The sequence below is a fragment of the Chelonia mydas genome, chromosome 8 (genome assembly GCF_015237465.2).
Source record: "Chelonia mydas isolate rCheMyd1 chromosome 8, rCheMyd1.pri.v2, whole genome shotgun sequence".
In the NCBI taxonomy this organism is placed as follows: domain Eukaryota; kingdom Metazoa; phylum Chordata; order Testudines; family Cheloniidae; genus Chelonia; species Chelonia mydas.
The window spans coordinates 92,312,757-92,332,900 of record NC_057854.1 but is presented as its reverse complement, the minus strand read 5'-3'; the positions used below and the strand labels follow the sequence as shown (position 1 = coordinate 92,332,900).

At 43.1% G+C, this 20,144-nt stretch overlaps 1 protein-coding gene across 4 annotated transcripts in view; it reads right to left on the bottom strand.

Annotated features, from left to right (window-relative positions):
• The window catches only part of FYB2 (FYN binding protein 2), a 45,447-nt gene that overhangs the window by 10,702 nt on the left and 14,601 nt on the right, over positions 1-20,144 (bottom strand). For 3 of the 4 annotated variants that reach the window (XM_043520739.1, XM_043520741.1, XM_043520740.1), the window contains exons 4-12: positions 19,597-19,630; positions 9,887-9,987; positions 8,958-8,989; positions 7,818-7,849; positions 6,113-6,203; positions 5,596-5,740; positions 2,203-2,329; positions 2,063-2,106; positions 601-670 (exon numbers count right to left, since the gene is read on the bottom strand). In XM_043520739.1, coding sequence (XP_043376674.1) covers positions 601-670; positions 2,063-2,106; positions 2,203-2,329; positions 5,596-5,740; positions 6,113-6,203; positions 7,818-7,849; positions 8,958-8,989; positions 9,887-9,987; positions 19,597-19,630 — 676 coding nt within the window. The remainder of the gene's footprint in view (positions 1-600; positions 671-2,062; positions 2,107-2,202; positions 2,330-5,595; positions 5,741-6,112; positions 6,204-7,817; positions 7,850-8,957; positions 8,990-9,886; positions 9,988-19,596; positions 19,631-20,144) is intronic. The other variant, XM_043520742.1, reaches the window with a different exon arrangement.

Here is a 20,144-nt window from a genome sequence, read left to right as displayed (position 1 = left end):
CCAACGGGAGGATAAGGAAGCTTCATTTCTCCTACTATTTAGTATCTATTTAGACAAGGGACTGGCTGTGCATGTATGGCATTTAGCACAATGGACCACGGTCTTGTTTAAATTAAAGGAGCACCTAGAGGCACCAAAGAGCATTGCTCTTCCCCCTCCCCCCAAATCCTTTAGGTTTCAAACTTCCCATATTTTCTCCACACACAAGATATAAGTTAGGTTTAAACCCAGGTGCAATTACTCCTCACGTCCATAAAGGAGCACTATGCACAAGATAAATAACTCCACATTCTGCTGTATAAAAACCAGACATCAGGTGCACCTTTTAAGAAGTTTTGTGGAGCAATGCCTCACCATTTGCTATAGTCAAGGGCTGAGTCAGCTACACTGTGGAAAGGTGTATGAAGTCTCATTCCACACACAGAGTGATCTTACAGAGCTAATGATTGGAAATGCAGTTAGTAAATGTCAGCTAATGTCAAACAACAAAAATCAATATCCCTTCTACAGTTGTAAAACATGTACTTATATCCAATAGCCAACAGGCACAGTACAGAGAAGTGCATTCAGCTGCTTGAAGGCATACAAATGGCAACTCACTCCAGTTTGATTGGATTATAATCCCCATTATGAATATCTTCATATATTTCGTCATACTTGTCTTCTGAAGCTTAAAAACAAGACAGATGTATTCACAAATCACATTCAATGGTAACAATCTTCAAGGTCTGCTACACAGAACAAACAGCTCTGGAACAGGAGAACCACTTAGCACTACGTAGGCTATAGCTACACTATGAGCTAGCGGTGGGATTCCCAGCTCACGTGTAAATATTCACACTAGCGCACATCTCAGCTAGCATACTAAACACAGAAGTGTAGCTGCCACAGCACCAGCTAGCTACCAGACTACCAGAACCCTGCTGTCTATGCAAGCTGGGAATCAGACCCCCTAGCTTGTAGCATAAAGTGCAACAAAAATTCACAAGAGACCGTTTATTCCCAGATGGAAGCTTGCCACATTGCTGAACGCTCAGCATTGGAGTGGTACTGATCAATAAAAGAATCTAAGAACACTCGTATTTATACGCGAGCTAACAGTGGAATGTTCAACACAATGCACACGCCGTTCTTTGTAAACTTGTTTTCTTTTTAAAGTGCTAGTGCTCTGGTGGTTACAAAATGTATTACGATCAGATGGCTAAAACTGTACAGTCTAAGGCATAAAAAAATCTTGCATATGAGCTGCAGGGGTAGATTTATTAAGATATCAAACTTCATCCAATGAATGACATTATTAGGATAATATTTGACTAACATGAGATTGCTGTCACATCACACTAGGAATCCCACTAAGAAAAAATTTATCACACCACCAGAAAAGTGGTAGGTTTAACAATGGTATTTGTGATTTTGTCTCCTAGTAATATGGACGTGGCAACTTTAACTACAATTGCTTAAAATGGATACAGACAGGTGCTTACGGGTGAAATTCATTATAGCAGATCCATATGGCCAAGTGAAGCGTCAACAATATATTGGTGGAAAATCCTGTCCCTGGTTCCATGGGCATGGAGGTTTCCACATGGAGAGGAAACTAGTGCAATTCCGGGCTGGGGGAGGAAGAGGAGGAGGAGGAGGAAGAAGAAGAAAAGAAAGGAATACGGGCAGGTTTTGGAGAGGCCACTCTCAAAGCACTGCAGAGCTATTTAAGGGTTAGATCCAGGATCACCACTGCTATATAATGCTAAAGTCACAGAGTCTACTCCTGCAGTTAGGCTGCAGTAGCAGCTGCAATGCACAGCTTAGGGGTAAAGGAAGAATTCTTTCCTCATTGTCTTGGCAGAGATCCCAGTGCCCTGCTCACTTTCCTGGGCTGACTGGAAACGTGGCAGAGGACTGGACTGTAGTGTGGGATTCAAGTGCAGCATAGGGCCATATGTAACGCTTTTTTCTGGGGTGAGCTCCACTCCAGGCACAAGAGGCACCCTTTTAAATGGAGGTATGCCTCAATGTAATGAATGATCCCCAAGTTCAAACTTCCCAACTCTGCCATACTTACAGCTATCTGAAGTGAACGAGCTAAAGGCGTCAGAGGCTTGATTCCTGGAAAATGAAGTATCAAGACAGGTGGATAGATCAGTTTACTATATTGCAGGTTTTAGAAGACATCTCAAAACCCAGTCGTTAGCATGTACTCACACAGCATGCTTTATATCTTCTACATCATCATACACATCCTCTGATGTCTGCATTGGCTTCAGAATCCTTTGGCTCAAAGCCACCATGTCTTCATCTGCTTTCAGGGCACCCACGCACACATAGCGAGCTGAAAATGAAACAGCATCTTGCCTTAGAAGCTCTTCTGATCACCTACTATCAGGTCAAGGATGATCATCTTTGATAACTCATGTTGGTGTCACAATAAATATGTCAGTTGCAGAGGAAGCCAAACTTCCTTAGATCTAGGAGTTAAGAAGGGTCTTTGATTGCTCTAAGCTGCTTTGAAAGAAAAGCAAAAAAAGAGTCTTAAAGACTTATTTTAGAGATTTACCAGTTTGCTCAGTACCTGAAGCCCTCAACTGTGAAATTTTTTAACTGCAAGAACCAAAATAGGATTTAAAAAAATAAATAAAATAAAATAGATGAGCATTTACTGAAATAAATGAAGAGATTGAATTGTTAGGATCTTTGGAGTGGTTGATATGGTTTAGAGAGTAAGGATTGATAGATTACTTAAGTCTGGGGAATATACCTGCAAATCACGGTAGAGTAAAAAAGTCTCATTTGTGATTTTAGCTGATGTCTATTACACAGAGAACTAGGACAATTAAATGTGTGAACTGTTTCAGTTAGGTAAAAAATAGACACCAGCTCAATGGACACTCCTCCAACAATGTTAGGTCTAAGGTTGTGCATTTGACCAGTCCAAAAATTATTGGTAAATTTACAAGTCAAGTATATGTAAGGCTGTACAAACGTATGGATTTTTTCTGGTTCAAAAGTTGCAGCCACCGTTTGTTGAAGCTGAGGTTTTGGTGTGCTCAGTGCATAATCCATTTGAAAAACAAAAAACAGGTTGCCTTTATATACTTGCTTTTAAAATAGATTCACCACCCCGGGTGCTCACCCACCCATACGCTTCAGCACCTTCTTCCAAGGCATGCAGCCTGCCTTCTAAGCAGGGCAGCAGCTCAGATATGTCCCAATAGCTCTTGAAGGCAAGTGTGACCGAGAGGTAGCCATCCAAATTGGAGTACTGTTGCTACCTCACAAATAGGGGGAAAACCCCCCCACCCCGACAACCCAAATTTGAGTGCTGTTGCTACCTCATTCACCAATTTGTAACCCCCAACCCCGATCACCCAAATTTGGCTCAGCTGCCTCTGTCATGATGGAGAGAAGCTAGGCCAAATTTGAGGGAATGGTATTACAACCTGGCACACAAGCTTGCAGTGCCAACACCACTCAAATCTGTGGCAACTGTAAAAAAAAACAAACAAAAAAAAAACAAAACAAAACACAACACAACCCAACAACCACCCTGCGGTGTGTGTTCCGAGTTATGGCCCATGATTTTCTTACAGCCTTAAATACTGGTCAAACATTTTAAAGCACTAATTTATTAGAACAAAAAAAAAAAGACAGACTTTATGTTCTCCAATAGGCTTAGCCTTCAAGAGATACTTATGCCTAATTTCAAAACACAAGTTAATACAACTCCAGTTCAGTAACTCAGAAAAATATGAAACAATTAAATGGAGTTATGGGGTTTTTTGGTTTGGTTTTGTTGTAAGAAGACGGGCATCATGATGCAAGTCAAAAGATAGGCTGCCATTGTCATCAGGACGTCCTAGCTAGAATATATTACATTATTTGATCACTGTCAAATATTAAGTGATCAGTTGACCAGCTTGCCAAGCCTAGTTAGGCCTTGAAGGAGTTTGAAGGAAAAAAACGGGTTGGATTAAGGAACTTAAGAGACAGAGCCAAAAGCAACTAGTATTTTTAAATGGATGCCTCCATGCTCAGCTGCCACACCAGAAATATGCAACACTGACACATTTCTGCCCATATTTCATCATAATGCTTCAGAGCAAAATTAACTTCTCACTTTTGGTCTCTCTGATTTTTCAGAAGCACCTAGCATTGGCCGCACTCTGCTCCCATTTACATCAATGGGAGCAGAGATAGGCCAACCTTGAACAATACTAAAAATTCCACCCAAAATTACCTCCAGCCATTCAAGAGATCAGTCATAATCTACAGCTCAATCCTGAACAGTCTCTGTCAATGGCAGCAAAGTTAAGCAGCGTGGTTTAAAAATAACATCGCTGTCAGGAATGAATTGAAATAAATTACTTACAGGGAAAGCCAATTTACACTTGGAAGCTGCAGAATAAGTTGAAAAAGAAGAAATATGTTCCCCATTCACTACAAACTAAAGTAAGTGGAGTGCGTCTGGCAACTGTATAGCTTAAGATGATAACAGAAGCCCAAACAATGTATTAGCACTCTGGGTCTGCACCATAATGAAGAAAATAAGGGCTCATTCTTTAAATTTTGTAGTCTTATTAGAACTAATCATGCCAGCAAGGGGTGGGGGGGTGGAAATTGGCAAATGAAAAACAAACAACAAAAATTATTTGTATATGTGGTCAATTGAAGCTATTTGGCCTAAGTTTGTGATGAATTTGCCAAATAAATAGTTTCAACCAAAAAAAGCTTAAGCCTAGATTCGCAAGGGGACTTTGGTGCCATTCGCAAAACCCAGAGGAAGTGGTGGTAATGAGGCCATCCCCCTTACACCCAGTAACCTTGTGGTTTGGGCACTCACCTGGGATGTGGGAGACCCACATTTGAATCCATGCTCTGGAGTAGGATCTTGAACTCAGCTCTTCTCCCTTCCAGCTGAGTGCCCTAACCAACAGCCTATAGCATCATTCTTACTCTCTTCCCCAATGACTATTCAAGGACTCTGTACAAAGTAGAATGTCTCTCATGTTGAAGCCAGAGTCCCACCTCAGAACATCCTTGTGTGGTGCTTAGGCCACTTACCTGGTATGTTGGAGACCCGAGTTCAAGTGCCAGCTCCAGAGTGGGGATTCAAACCCAGTCTTCCATATTCCAGGTTAGTGCCCTGGTTACTCCATAGAAAGGGGACACCACCAGTTCCAGTTTTGACAGTCTAGCCCTTCATTTCCTTCACTTTTAAGTTAATGCCCAACATAAAAATGCATCGTTTGATATGAAATTTTTTTCTGCTTACTTTTAATTCACTGAAAATTTTTGGTTTTCGTTCAACTCAAACCAAAACTTCCAGAGAGCTGAAAAATCAGTTATTTGCACAACTCTGTTCAACACTCCCAAGTCAGGACAATCTAATTTGAACAGATAGTCTTAAACTAAAGAAGTATTAGTGTCCACGCAGCATTCTGTGCTACTGTAACTTAATTGGTTTTAAATTACACGGTAAGTTAGACCAGTGTGACTTTCTCATGCAGACAAGGCCTGAGATATTTTAGGTAATAAAAAAAAAAGTGAACAGAAGTTTGAAGAAAGAGTACAATAAAACAAAGGCAATGTGATACTTACAATGTTCTACTCCATCTTTTGCCAGCCACTTCCCAGTTTGGATGATGTCAGTTGTATCTCCCTGCTTAGCTTGTAGCTTGTTCTTCCTACCTTCGTTGCCTTGATGTATTTGTGATTTATGTAGCATGTCCTCACCACCACTAATCTAATGAGAGAAATGTAGATGTGGTTAGTGCAGTGCTTGAATCAGATTCATAATTTACAAGCAACGTGAAAAAACATAGCTCAACTATTAACCCACTATATAGAACAGAGGTATAACAGATTATATGCAACTCAGAAACAGAAATAGTATCGGTCATATTACTAAACATTTATCATCACTGAAGGGAGAAAACAAAGGATTTAAAATTCCATCATCTATCCTCATTTGGGAGGCTAAAGACTGCTTCCAATCCCTGGGCCAAGAGTTAGTTTCACTGTGCTTTAAAAACAAAACTGCATCATACCCTAGTCCCTCATTGTCCACCCCAACACTGCACCTAAATATATAAGGGGCACCTCAATGACATATTACCTTGGATGCTTTATTCATTTGCTGTTGCCTCTCTCTACCAAGATCCCATTTCAATTTTTCCTTTTTTTCATCCTCTGCGACTCTTTCAGTGCTGAAATATTAGAAAATACTTACACAAGCCCAGGCTAAGATAGATGTGTTACTACATAGCATCTCCCCCCTACTCTACTTGTTAGGAGAGAGATGAGGCTGTATTGTGTAGACAATATTATATTCCATAATGCCAGCGCTAAAATCTGAGTCAGCTCCAACATGCAGACAGAGCAGATGGTAACCCAGAGCAATAATTTTCAAAGCACTAATCACAATTTGAATGACAGCAAGCCAGGAGGAATGGACTCTTTGATAATGGACAGCCCATAGACTAGATCCATTGCGGACGATCTCGCCTGGGTGGTTTCATGTGGCTGACCCTGGTCCAGCTTTACAGAAAAAAGTCTTGCCAACTAAAAAAAAAAAAAAGTACGGGTTGATGAGAGAAAGATGAAGCAGTCCATAGCCACTGACCTTCTGGGTTATCAAGACCACAACTCCTATCACCTCTCCCATATTTATCTAGTCAGCTTGACCGGCTCACTTTATGTTTAACTCCCAGCACTAGATCAGACATATATTAGGATGGGTGAACCAATTCTGACATGTGTTTCTGTTTCAGTGCCCCTCACACACTCTGATTTGGCACAGCTTAGCTCTCCCTCATACAGTCTCCGTCTCCCTCTCCCTCTTTGTTTCCTGACTCCATCAGAACTCTCCCCGACTACACCATCCCTTCCACACTCTCCTCTACAGTCGCCCTCCCATCCTACTACATAATCCCAAAGCCCACTTTCATGTATGTTTACTTGTGAAATCATTTTGGTGTCCCTCTGAACACCCAAGCCACTTTGGTGATGCAACGTCTCTCCTCATTCTATTCCCAAATTGCTTTTTTCCCCTCAGGCACACATTTAACAAAAATAATCCAATTTATCACATGCTACAGCAATCTCCATTAAAGCAAGCAGGTTACCAAACTACAATAAATTACATTTACTACAGCGTTTGAAGTATTTATTTTTACTCTTACAATAATCCAGGGTGAACTTCAAAGTTGCCTTTTTCCTTCATCACATCTAGTTGAAGAGCTGGACAAATAATTCTTAAGTAGAGCTGGTTGGAATATTTTCAATTAAATGAAATTGAAATGTTTTGTGGAGACATCAGTTTGGATGAAAAATTCATTTCAAGTTGTTTTGGATCTGGGTTCAGGGCTCTCTGGTGACTTCTAGAGAGTGATGGGAGACTTCCTAATGTGCCTGACTGAAAGCAGAGTTTTGTCATCCCAGATCACACACTTGAACCTGGGTCTCCTAGGCTATAGAGTCAGTCTCTTTCCCTTTCCCACATTAAAAAGTTCAGGTTTCCCGGGGGAGAGGAAAAGGACATTTTGACAATTCAGCTTTTTGCAAAATCGTTTGAGAGGTTTTGTTTTTGTTCCACTGCAAAACAAAAATGAAGTTTGAAACCTTGAACGCTGCCAGAAAATGCAATTGTATTCACAAGTGTGTTTGTGGAATTTCACTGTATTTCTTAAATAAAATATTCTGTGAATACCTTACAGGTTATTTACCCAGCTCTATTACAGAGCTAAAAAGGTAATTTGCCTTTGCTAAACCTGTTTAGAGGAGCAGAAATAAAAAGTGATTCAAATAAATGAAGAAGTTACCTGGATGAGGCAAACAGAAAAGTTTTCTGCTTCTATTGAAAAAGAAAGTAAAACACCTTCACTTATTATGCCTTGTTCGGCAAGAAGCCAAGCTTTACACAATGCCACTCGATATTTGATATTTTAAGGTGTGTTTCTGTACAAGCAACATTAACCCACGTAGTCACCTGCATTTAAACATGAGTTTTATGATTAGCATAAAAGCAGGATCTTTCCCTTATTTTCTAGCATAAGAGCAGTTTCTGAAAAAGATGTGCATATTGACCTGAGTAATGAAAGAAAGAAAGAAGTCAATGAAATTACTCATGGGAGTAAAGTCAAGCATGTGCTGAGGTGCTTGCAAGATTGGGCCTAATCTTTTAAACATTAGTTTTGTTTCACAAAATATTTCTAAATACAATCTGCATTTTTGACCATTAGAAATAAAGAAAGCCAAAACGCCTCCTCTACTGCATTATAGATAAGCCACTTGAAACATGAGGATATTTCCTGGACACATTGATCCCGTTTCAGTTCAGAGCTAAAATTTGAAACTGGACCACACTCAAAGCAAATAAGCACTTTTTTTTTTTTTTAAAAACTTTCAAGTCTTTTGCCCTCTTGGAATCAGATTTAAGAATTTCAGAGGCGATGGCCCCATCTGATTTCCCTTCATGTGTGACAGAACCAGAAGTCACACCCTTAAGGGATATTTTCTGACACCAGTTCAATTATTTTCTTCCGTACCCATCAGACGCTGCCTAAATATGTTGCTGTGGCGAGGAAGCATGAACACAGTTTTTGCCATCAAGCCTTTGAGTAGAGAATTACCAGCACATTCCTATCTTTGACAGAGGTTTACACAGGCATCTCCCTTATGGAATTTTAAAGCTCTCAGAGACTTACTCAAGACCTGTTTGATATAAAACATGCTGTTAAATTTAGATTGTATCACTATTTCTTTAAACATCAGAAGCATGAGGCTAAGGTTTTCAAAGGGAGCTAAGGAAATTGGTTCCATAGATCCCACAGGATCCCACAGAACAGCCCATTATGTGAAGGATACAATAGTCACAAGTTTCCAAGGCATCAAAACATAGCACCAGCATGTCTTATAGATTTATCTATAATGTCAGGTGAGGGTTGCAGAAAATGACCTACCTTTTCGTGTTCTCGGATTCCCGTGCTCGATACTAGAATAAAGATTTATAAACAATTACTGCATTTTAGCATGTTCTGGAGATACAATCTTCCACAGTTTTAATGCCATTGAACTACAGCCTGTGAAAGGGAACTGTGGCTATAGAGAAGACTGGCCCACATATTCAGCCAAGGGTACTCTAGGCTACATGGGGGAAAACACCCACTTTTGCAGGGCCCAATGGTCAGTTCCCTGAATGAGGATTGGTTCACACGCTGTCAGCTTAATCTTTTCACGCTCCTTGGATCAAGTACAAGAATTGGCCTGTCCCAAACACAACCCTGAGCAAATAAGTTGTATTCAGTCAAGGAAAAACGGGGAGGAAGAGCCACCAGGAAGGGGAACAAGGAAAAAAAAAAAGCACAAGAATAAACTTGACAGAACAAACAAGGCAAAGGTGGGGGGGGGGGGGGAAGAGGGTAATGAAGGTGGCATAAGTCATAAGGGGATGGAAGAGTTCCATGCATTCGAAGTAGCACCTCCACCCCCACCCCCACCCCCCCCAAAAAAACCACAAACAAAACAAAAAGGAGGCTAAAGTCTGCGAAGTTAACGTCTCCTCCTTTGCCCCCTCCTCGACAGTCAAGTGACTTTTTCCATTGCCGTTCTACTTCAGCCCCCTCCCCCACATCGTGATCCTATAACTCCACCACACACATTTTCAGTCTCACACACAAGTCTGTTTCCTTCTAGTGGCAAAGAGGAGAGGTGAGGTTAGGCCGTAAAGCAGGAATATTTCCCTTTAGTCACAAACGGGGCATTTTTGTGAAAAAGGGTAACTCAGACACGCAACGGAGCTTCTAACAGATTAGGAGGAACAATGCCATTTCTTTAAAAAGTAGTTACACCCCACATACTATACCTATATTAATTGGCTTAACAGACTCACAGTCAGCAATATCCTGAATGGCACACGAGGTTAGAGAGTTCCCAGATTGTTTCACATACGACATGGTTTCTTCATAATTATGTACTTCTTCAGATTCAGCACTAGGGAATGATGAGAGGAAGGGGTGGGGTGGGAGAGTTTTTTTGAAAAACCCTACGCAATAAAGTAATGGATCTTGAAGAACTTTGGCATACAATCTATGAGAAATGAATTATTACAGGAATTTCTATCTTAATTAACAGGCCTGCACTAAGATGCACACTGTCTCATGCTACATATACTCTAGAAATCATCCATAGGAAAACTTCAGTTGAAATTCACCTTGCCCACATAAAGCCCAAGTTACTGGGCTTTGTGTAGACACAAACCTCAACATATCCCCCAACCCCATCCCACAACCTGGGTCCAGAACAAAAGGCAGCAGCCATGCCTCCCTTAGTGATCAACATTCACTGCACTTGAAGTGAGCTCATGGCCACTTTGCATCACCAAAACCTTGCCAGTCAGGAGACTGAGTCGCACTAGTGTGCTCTGGAAATTATTCATGACAATCCCCAGTGTATCATTGGGATGAGCCTACAACACGCTACTAGGTTGCTTGTATGCAGAGTCCACTCCCTGTCATGCTGACCAACAGTATCCCATTGTTTCCTGATACTCCCTCATGGGTCTTTTGCCTTTTACTTAGATTGTAATCTGTTTGTGGCAGGGACTGTCCTTTTGTTCTGCATTTGTACAGCACCGAGCACAACAGGATTTTGGTCTAGGGCTCCTTGGGATTAGGAGAATACAAATACATAATAACGACCACAAGAACAGCAGAGACTTTTGCACTTCAGCATGCAGATTGCTTCTTTGAAGTGTGATTGGTTTGTTCGGGTTGCTACGTACTGATAATTCTCTGCAGGGGGCAGGGGTGGGGCCCACCCTGGTGCAGAAGTTTCAGCTCCACCACTGAAATTGAATAGAAGCATTGAACCATAGACATTTTTCCTCTGGATGCAGGGAGTGGAGAAACCCACACAGCTTGAAGTCCAGTTCTAGCAAACTCTCAACCAGTATAAGTGGGAGAGGCTTTGTTGAGAGCACACAGAAAACAGAGGAAGTTTCCTTTTCTGATTTCTGCAAATCAATGCAATTTTCTAGCAAGGTTTTGCACTTGGCATTTTAAAAATGCTAGAACTGGATAGCTATAAGAGCGTGCACATTGAGTGTGAAATAATGATGTAAGAACATTAGAAAACTTTTTTCTTTTATTAAAAGCCAACTGACAAGATCCCTTAACACAAGTTTATCAGAAAACCATTTCTGGAACCCTTAAGCTGTCACTATACTGCTATTAAACTTAGTAGGAACAGAGTAAAGATTATGTTTTCCTACTAAGCAGTTAAGCGGGAGGGGGAGGAAATCAGAGGGTAAGAAAAGAAACAAACATTAAAATACTGAAGTCAGTGCTTGAGGTAGAACTATTAAAAAATAAGTCTGTGCCACTGCTGAACAAAGTTTCCCCATCGCACCCTGTTCATTTTATTAGCGGATCTACCAGAAATCAAGCCAAACTTGGCAGTATGTAGCTTTCATATGCAGATTGCTCAGTCACTTCATGCATTCATTTCTAATGACCCTATCACTGTGCTATACTCTAGGGATTAAATTACAGCATGGGGAGGGGAGAAGCTCCCTGTGAATGGGTGTGGAGAGCTACTGAGATGGGGTGGGAAGGAAGCAAGTGCACTTTGCATCCCCCTCCCCCCCCCCCGACACCCTGCCTCCACCCTGGTGCCAGAGCTCTGTCCCATCACCCACATCGGTGGCTGGTGCCCTGTGCGCTCCCTCTAGCCTCTGCCCAGGTGCTATTGTCCTGTGCTGTCTCCCACGCTTCCCTGGCAGCTGGTTGGCATGCGCCTGCTCCTCTCCCAGGCTGGGTGTCTCCACGGGAGCCTGTGGTGGCTGGAACGCAGGACCGTGAGTCATACCTGCTCCCTAATGGCCAGCCTGATCCCACATACTGCAACTGAGGTTGCCAGTTTTGGTTGGACGTATTCCTGGAGGTTTCATCACAGGACAATCTTTAATTCCTGGAGACTCCAGGACAAATCTTGGAGGGTTGGCAGCCCTAACTGCAGCAGCTGCTCTATCCCTTCCTCCAAGCCCACTCTTGTCTCTGCCCCCCTTCTGTATGCACACAGGGTGGAGCATAGTCATGTCCTTCTCTTATCTCCAGGAAATATTGTGGAGGCAGAAACAGATTCCTACCCATCTCCCCCAAACATGTCCATTTCAAGAGCTCTAGCCACCCTCTGCTTCCCCCCAGCATCATGCAGGATTTCAGCTGCTGCCCCAATGAATGTCTGCCACAGTGAAAAGAAAAGGAGTACTTGTGGCACCTTAGAGACTAACCAGTTTATTTGAGCATGAGCTTTCGTGAGCTACAGCTCACTTCATCGGATGCATATTCACCGTGGTGGACAGGGCTGTGCTAGACCCACTGTGATAAACAGAGCTGCTACTGTATTCGCACATGATTATGTAAGTTGATCAGTTAGTGAACTGGTGACTATAGGACGTTGAATCTACAGGGCTGGTGGAAAATGCAAGCAAGCAGCAAAACAATTGCTTGAGAAGAGCCCAGGATCCTGATAAACACTTGAGGACCATTCAGAGACAATGCTCGAGCTATTAGCTGTGAGGATTCTACCCCTGGGGCCCAGCCAAGTTTGAAAACTTGTTTTGCCATACAGGGACCCTGAGAAGACACAAGATCTCTGGCTGGATAAAAATTGATTCCCCCCGCCGCCCCACACGCAAAGGTAGTAGCTGTTGGGGGATGTTGTTGGTGAGGTGTTCAGGCTGACAGAAGTATCTAATCCTGCCTGGGCCATCATTACTGATAATTGGGCTTTCGAGGAGCTAGACATGTATAGACTGCTTGTTGTTTTAAAGTTCTGCTCTGTTTTATTCTATTGTTAAGATTAAATAGCCGGTTAAAACCAAAGTATCTGAAGACAGACTCCTGAAGGGAGGAACCACAGGCACTTAATCCAGAGAGGGACGTGCTGGATAAACACAATGCATATACAGGATACGGTAGCCCAGCGTCCAGTCTCGAAATAGTAGAATCACATGATTCCCTCTCTGAAGAGAGGGGGAGTGCATTCAGAGAAGGGACAGATGCAAGCAGCCCTTTAACCACTGCACCTTCACGAATCCACATCCCTAAATGATCATGGTAGGGCCAGGGAACTCATTGCACAGTTTTGGTTGTGCAAAGCGTCCATGATCTCATTTTAATTTATCATGTGGGCAGGGTGAATTGCAACTCAAGTTGGATAATTTCACTGTTAAATATTAAACAACCTACTATCTATATCATATTAGGAGTTCAAAGTAACTAATCCTTGCTGCAATATATTACTTGAACAGTTTAATTTCTAAACAAGAATTATACTGCTAATATACAGTGGAACACGTGGAAAAATAAGTCTCTTCCTGCTTGGCATATACAAGGAAACTTGGTTAATTTATAAACTGATTGCATCAGTAACATTTAGAATGTGTGGTATTTAGTGTAATGGATTGAAAACTATAATTACATGCATTAACTTCCCCACTGTGTTATTTAAAATACATGAATTTTCAATTCAGCCATTGTATTTTTTCGTCAAACATGAATAGTCATGAGTAAAAGGTGCTTGCCCATATCAATGTTTGCATCCAAAGCGAAATAGATATTTATCCATATATGGTATTTGGTTTTTCACACCAGAGTTGTTCACTTCTTGCCACTACAGTTCCCGTTTTCCAGAAATGCAGCCAAATTACCACGACTTTCTTGTTTATGATGTAATTGATCAACTAAAAGCAAACCGTCAAATAAATGCTGAACCTCCAATAGATGTAAGTGTATTTGCAGAAGGTTTTTGCAGAGTTGCAAACAGCCAAATCCAGATGTGCACTTCCCACTGGGTCTGGTTGGGGGGAGGGGGAAGTATGATTCTATAATTAGCTGCTAATCCTAATAAATTTGCACTCCGTGTGCACATGTAAGGTTCAACAGGCAACCTTAAAATCATAGAATATCAGGGTTGGAAGGGACCTCAGAAGGTCATCTAGTCCAACCCCCTGCTCAAACCAGGACCAATCCCCAACTAAAATCATCCCAGCCAGGGCTTTTTGTCAAGCCTGACCTTAAAAATATCTAAGAAAGGAGATTCCACCAGGAGGTAACCCATTCCAGTGTTTCACCACCCTCCTAGTGAAAAAGTTTTTCCTAATATCCAACCTAAACCTCCCCCACTGCAACTTGAGACCATTACTCCTTGTTCTGTCATCAGCTACCACTGAGAACAGTCTAGATCCTCTCTCTTTGGAACCCTTTCAGGTAGTTGAAAGCAGCTATCAAATCCCCCCCCTCATTCTTCTCTTCCGCAGACTAAACAATCCCAGTTCCCTCAGCCTCTCCTCATAGGTCATGTGTTCCAGTCCCCTAATCATTTTTGTTGCCCTCCGCTGGACTCCTTCCAATTTTTCCACATCCTTCTTGTAGTGTGGGGCCCAAAACTGGACACAGTACTCCAGAGGAGGCCTCACCGATGTCGAATAGAGGGGGAACGATCACGTCCCTCGATCTGCTGGCAATGCCCCTACCTATACATCCCAAAATGCGATTGGCCTTCTTGGCAACGAGGGCACACTGTTGACTCATATCCAGCTTCTTGTCCACTGTAACCCCTAGGTCCTTTTCTGCAGAACTGCTGCCTAGCCGCTCAGTCCCTAGTCTGTAGCGGTGCATGGGATTCTTCCATCCTAAGTGCAGGACTCTGCACTTGTCCTTGTTGAACCCCATCAGATTTCTTTTGGCCCAATCCTCCAATTTGTCTAGGGCCCTCTGTATCCTATCCCTCCCCTCCAGCGTATCTACCTCTCCTCCCAGTTTAGTGTCATCTGCAAACTTGCTGAGAGTGCAATCCACACCATCCTCCAGATCATTTATGAAGATATTGAACAAAACCGGCCCCAGGACTGACCCTTGGGGCACTCCACTTGATACCGGCTGCCAACTAGACATGGAGCCATTGATCACTACCCCCTTGAGCCCGACAATCTAGCCAACTTTCTATCCACCTTACAGTCCATTCATCCAGCCCATACTTCTTTAACTGGCTGGCAAGAATACTGTGGGAGACAGTGTCAAAAGTTTTGCTAAAGTCAAGGGAACAACACGTCCACCGCTTTCCCCTCATCCACAGAACCAGTTATCTCGTCATAGAAGGCAATTAGATTAGTCAGGCATGACTTGCCCTTGGTGAATCCATGCTGACTGTTCCTGATCACTTTCCTCTCCTTTAAGTGCTTCAGAATTGATTCCTTGAGGACCTGCTCCATGATTTTTCCACAGACTGAGGTGAGGCTGACTGGCCTGTAGTTCCCAGGATCCTCCTTCTTCCCTTTTTTAAAGATGGGCACTACATTAGCCTTTTTCCAGTTGTCCGGGACTTCCCCCAATCACCATGAGTTTTCAAACATAATGGCCAATGGCTCTGCAATCACATCTGCCAACTCCTTTAGCACTCTTGGATGCAGCGCATCCAGCCCCATGGACTTGTGCTCGTCCAGCTTTTCTAAATAGTCCCGAACCACTTCTTTCTCCACAGAGGGCTGGTCACCTCCTCACCATGCTGTGCTGCCCAGTGCAGTAGTCTGGGAGCTGACCTTGTTCATGAAGACAGAGGCAAAAAAGGCATCGAGTACATTAGCTTTTTCCACATCCTCTGTCACTAGGTTGCCTCCCTCATTCAGTAAGGGGCCCACACTTTCCTTGGCTTTCTTCTTGTTGCTAACATACCTGAAGAAACCCTTCTTGTTACTCTTAACATCTCTTGATAGCTGCAACTCCAGGTGTGATTTGGCCTTCCCGATTTCACTCCTGCATGCCCGAGCAATATTTTTATACTCTTCCCTGGTCATTTGTCCAGTCTTCCACTTCTTATAAGCTTCTTTTTTGTGGTTAAGATCAGCAAGGATTTCACTGTTAAGCCAAGCTGGTCATCTACCATATTTACTATTCTTTGTACACATCGGGATGGTTTGTCCCTGTAACCTCAATAAGGATTCTTTAAAATACAGCCAGCTCTCCTGGACTCCTTTTCCCTTCATGTTATTCTCCCATGGGATCCTGCCCATCAGTTCCCTGAGGGAGTCAGTCTGCTTTTCTGAAGTCCAGGGTCCGTATTCTACTGCTCTCCTTTCTTCCCTGTGTCAGGATCCTGAACTCGACCATCTCACGGTCACTGCCTCCCAGGTTCCCATCCACTTTTGCTTCCCCTACTAATTCTTCCTGGTTTATGAGCAGCAGGTCAAGAAGAGCTCTGCCCCTAGTTGGTTTCTCCAGCACTTGCACCAGGAAATTGTCCCCTACACTTTCCAAAAACTTCCTGGATTGTCTGTGCACCGCTGTATTCCTCTCCCAGCAGATATCAGGGTGATTGAAGTCTCCCCATGAGAACCAGGGCCTGCGATCTAGTAACTTCTGTGAGTTGCCAGAAGAAAGCCTCGTCAACCTCATCCCCCTGGTACAATGGTCTACAGCAGACTCCCACCACGACATCACCCTTGTTGCTCACACTTCTAAACTTAATCCAGAGACACAGGTTTTTCTGCAGTTTCATACCAGAGCTCTGAGCAGTCATACTGCTCTCTTACATACAATGCAACTCCCCCACCTTTTCTGCCCTGCCTGTCCTTCCTGAACAGTTTATATCCATCCATGACAGTACTCCAGTCATGTGAGTTATCCCACCAAGTCTCTGTTATTCCAATCACATCATAATTCCTTGAGTGTGCCAGGACTTCCAGTTCTCCCTGCTTGTTTCCCAGGCTTCTTGCATTTGTGTATAGGCACTTGAGATAACTTGCTGATCATCCCTCTTTCTCAGTATGAGGCAGGAGGCCTGCTCTCTCGTGTGCTCCTGCTCCCTCCCAGTATCCCACTTCCCCACCTACCTCAGGGCTTTGGTCTCCTTCCCCTGGTGAACCTAGTTTAAAACCCTCCTCACTAGGTTAGCCAGCCTGCTTGCGAAGATGCTCTTCCCTCTCTTCATTAGGTGGAGCCCGTCTCTGCCTAGCACTCCTCCTTCTTGGAACACCATCCCATGGTCAAAGAATCCAAAGCCTTCTCTCCGACACCACCTGCCGTAGCCATTCATTGACTTCCACGATTCGATGGTCTCTACCCAGGCCTTTTCCTTCCACGGGGAGGATGGATGAGAAGACCACTTGCGCCTCAAACTCCTTTATCCTTCTTCCCAGAGCCACGTAGTCTGCAGTGATCCGCTCAAGGTCATTCTTGGCAGTATCATTGGTGCCCACGTGGATAAGCAGGAAGGGGTAGCGATCTGAGGGCTTGATGAGTCTTGGCAGTCTCTCTGTCACATCGTAGGAAATCTGGCATTTCCTACCTTTTCAGTGCTTAGTTTTGCAATCTTCATGTTGTTTAACATGGTTTTGTATGTATTTAAAATAAGCAAACTGGAAAAAAAAAATCCCATCACATGGAAACATTAACATCCACATGGGCCATCAGCAGGGTTGGCACCTTTAGGTCTACCACACAGACTGCTGCCACTTGAGCTAAATGTCTAACGGAGAGCAGTAGTAGGTCATCATCCTCTAGGAGGGGGAGGAACTAGCAGAGATAAGACACTTTGCCAGCTGGTTTCAGAGATATTTCCTGGCAGGAATGTTGAGACTCAGGAATCTTGGGCTCCATTCCAGGTTCTGAAGGAGAATGTGTCCCTTTGGCCCTTCCCCATCTACCTACCCACTCCAAGATGGATTCCTTCTGCCCAGCCCAATCTCTTCCCTTCCCAGCCCCCATGGCTCTTCATCAGAGTCCCCTTGTACAGCCAGACTTTCTGGACCGATTCAAGGCCTTGCCTACACTCCGAAAAAGTCCTGGTTTAGCAGTTGGTGTAGTTGCACAGATGCTGACCCTTTGAAGCAGGTATTAACCTTGATAGAATCAACTGATGCAAACCTCAGCTTCTATTGACAACACTTATGGGGTCATCATCAGTAGGGAGATTCCAAATGCCAAATTAAGACTATTAATGTGGACACTTGGCCTTAGATTCTTTATTTTTATTTAAGTCTTTGGGCACAGTTCTGCAAGGTACTTAAAACACATGCTTAAACTTTAAGCATACGAGTACCTAGGAATCAGTGTACTGCTCTGGGCTCAAAGAGGTACCTATGAGGTGGCCAGTTTAGAACACTAGCAATGCAAATCCCATTCCAAAGATCACACAAGTATAAAATAAAAAAAAAAAAAATACCAAGAGCGGGGAGCAAAATCTCATGTATTTTAGGGCTGTGCTTTCTGCATAAACAGAACGAAAGATCAAAATCCTTTTCTGCTGACAGATAAGGAGAACAGTAAAGCTCCAGCACCTGCAGGTTATGCCAGGTCTGTGTTTCGGCAACAGTTCTCAAAGCATTTCATTTCTAAAACATCAAGCTGGAGAATATGGGAAATGAGGGGGGTTGGGGAGATACCCACACACGTGGGTGTGGTGAACAATCTGCTCTGAAACCAGAAGACAGCTTGTCTGAAAGCAAGTCATGTAGTGTTTACTGCAGGCTAAACAAAGGAGCACTAGCAAGAACCGGCTAGATACACACACACACACGCTCTAGCCTTTCAATAATGTTCATAGTGAACAGAGGACAGGAGATGAGAACAAGGTCTCCTGGTCTAAGCATTGTTCTTTTAAGACTTCTTTTCTGCAAGGTCGGCTCACAAGCCACCTATGAACCTAGCTCTCCCAGATTCAAACGTCTCCATTTACCACCTCATGACATTCTAAAGACTTTGGGGAATTTTGTAATTTCCTTTCCTCTATTGTTGTAAAGTTTATAGCTTGTGTAAGCTTTAAGTTCTTATTTTATGTGTCTATCAGGACCTCGCCTAAGTATAAGAGGGTAAATTGGTTGCTAGTCATTCATATCTTAGGGCAGTTCTACACTACAGCAGGGAATCCATGCTCTGAGATCGATCCAGCAGCAGTTGATTTAGCAGGTCTAGTAAAAACCCCAAAATCAACTGCAGATCGCTCTCCAGTTGACCCCTGTACTCTACTCCCATTGACCCCCCCGGTGTAGGCCCCACAGTAACTTGACCTATGTCGCCTTCAGCTACGTTATTCTCATAGCTGGAGTTGCATAGCGTAGGTTGACTTACCATGGTTGTGTAGACATAACCTTCGACTCAGCAAATATCTGACACTCTCATTGGTGGTACTTTTCAGACATGTGTGTCTGCAAGGAACACCAACTCAATTCACACTGGCAGCAAGGAAAGCCTAGTCACTCAAAGACCTGTCCAGGCTATATTCAAAACAGATAATCTAGAGAGAAGGAACTCCCATTATTAATTCCCTCAGCCACCCAGGTCTTCTTGAATAGGAGTTCTACCAGTCAGACATGTAATTTAGTGAATCCCCACACATTATACAAAGTGCTTTCTTCAGGAGGATTCTTTCAGTGTCACTTAAATGCAAGAATTGTGCATAATGGAATTATAAAAGTAGCACTTTATTGTTTACAAATATGTCCCACCTTCAGAAGAAGAGCTTAAAATTCTGACAGGAACTATTGTTTGTTTTAGTGTAAATATATGTTTCTGTAGCCTAAAGTTAAATCCACACACTTACTTTTCAGGAGTCATGTAGTCATCTTCTACAACAGCTGCAAATAAAAACAACAGCGTTTGACAAGTGGCAAACAAAATATGGTTGCTACGGCATTCAACACGAGACTACAGTGGAACAAGAGAATGGGCTGAGTAGCACAGTAGTCAGCGTGACAGAGGACCATGTGGCAAAGAGGGGTAATTGACACAAGTTTCCAGGTGTAAACATTAAAATTAAAATCTTTTGTCTGTATACCTCTTCGTATGCGCAGTTATTCTGTTTCCCTGGAAAAAAAGGAGTACTAGTACTAGTACAGTAATAGGGGATTTGATCATTCGAAATATAGCTAATTGAGTTTGTGATGACCAGGAGAACATGGTGAATTGCCTGCAGGGTGCGAAGGTTGTGGACCTCTCCGAACATCGAGATAGATTTATGGGCTGTGCTGGGGAGGAGCCAGTGGTCGTGGCAGATGTAGGTACCAATGACATACAGAAAGGTAGGAGAGAGAGGTCCTGGAGGGCAAATTTAGGCTGCTAGGAAAGAGATTAAAGTCCAGGACTTCCATG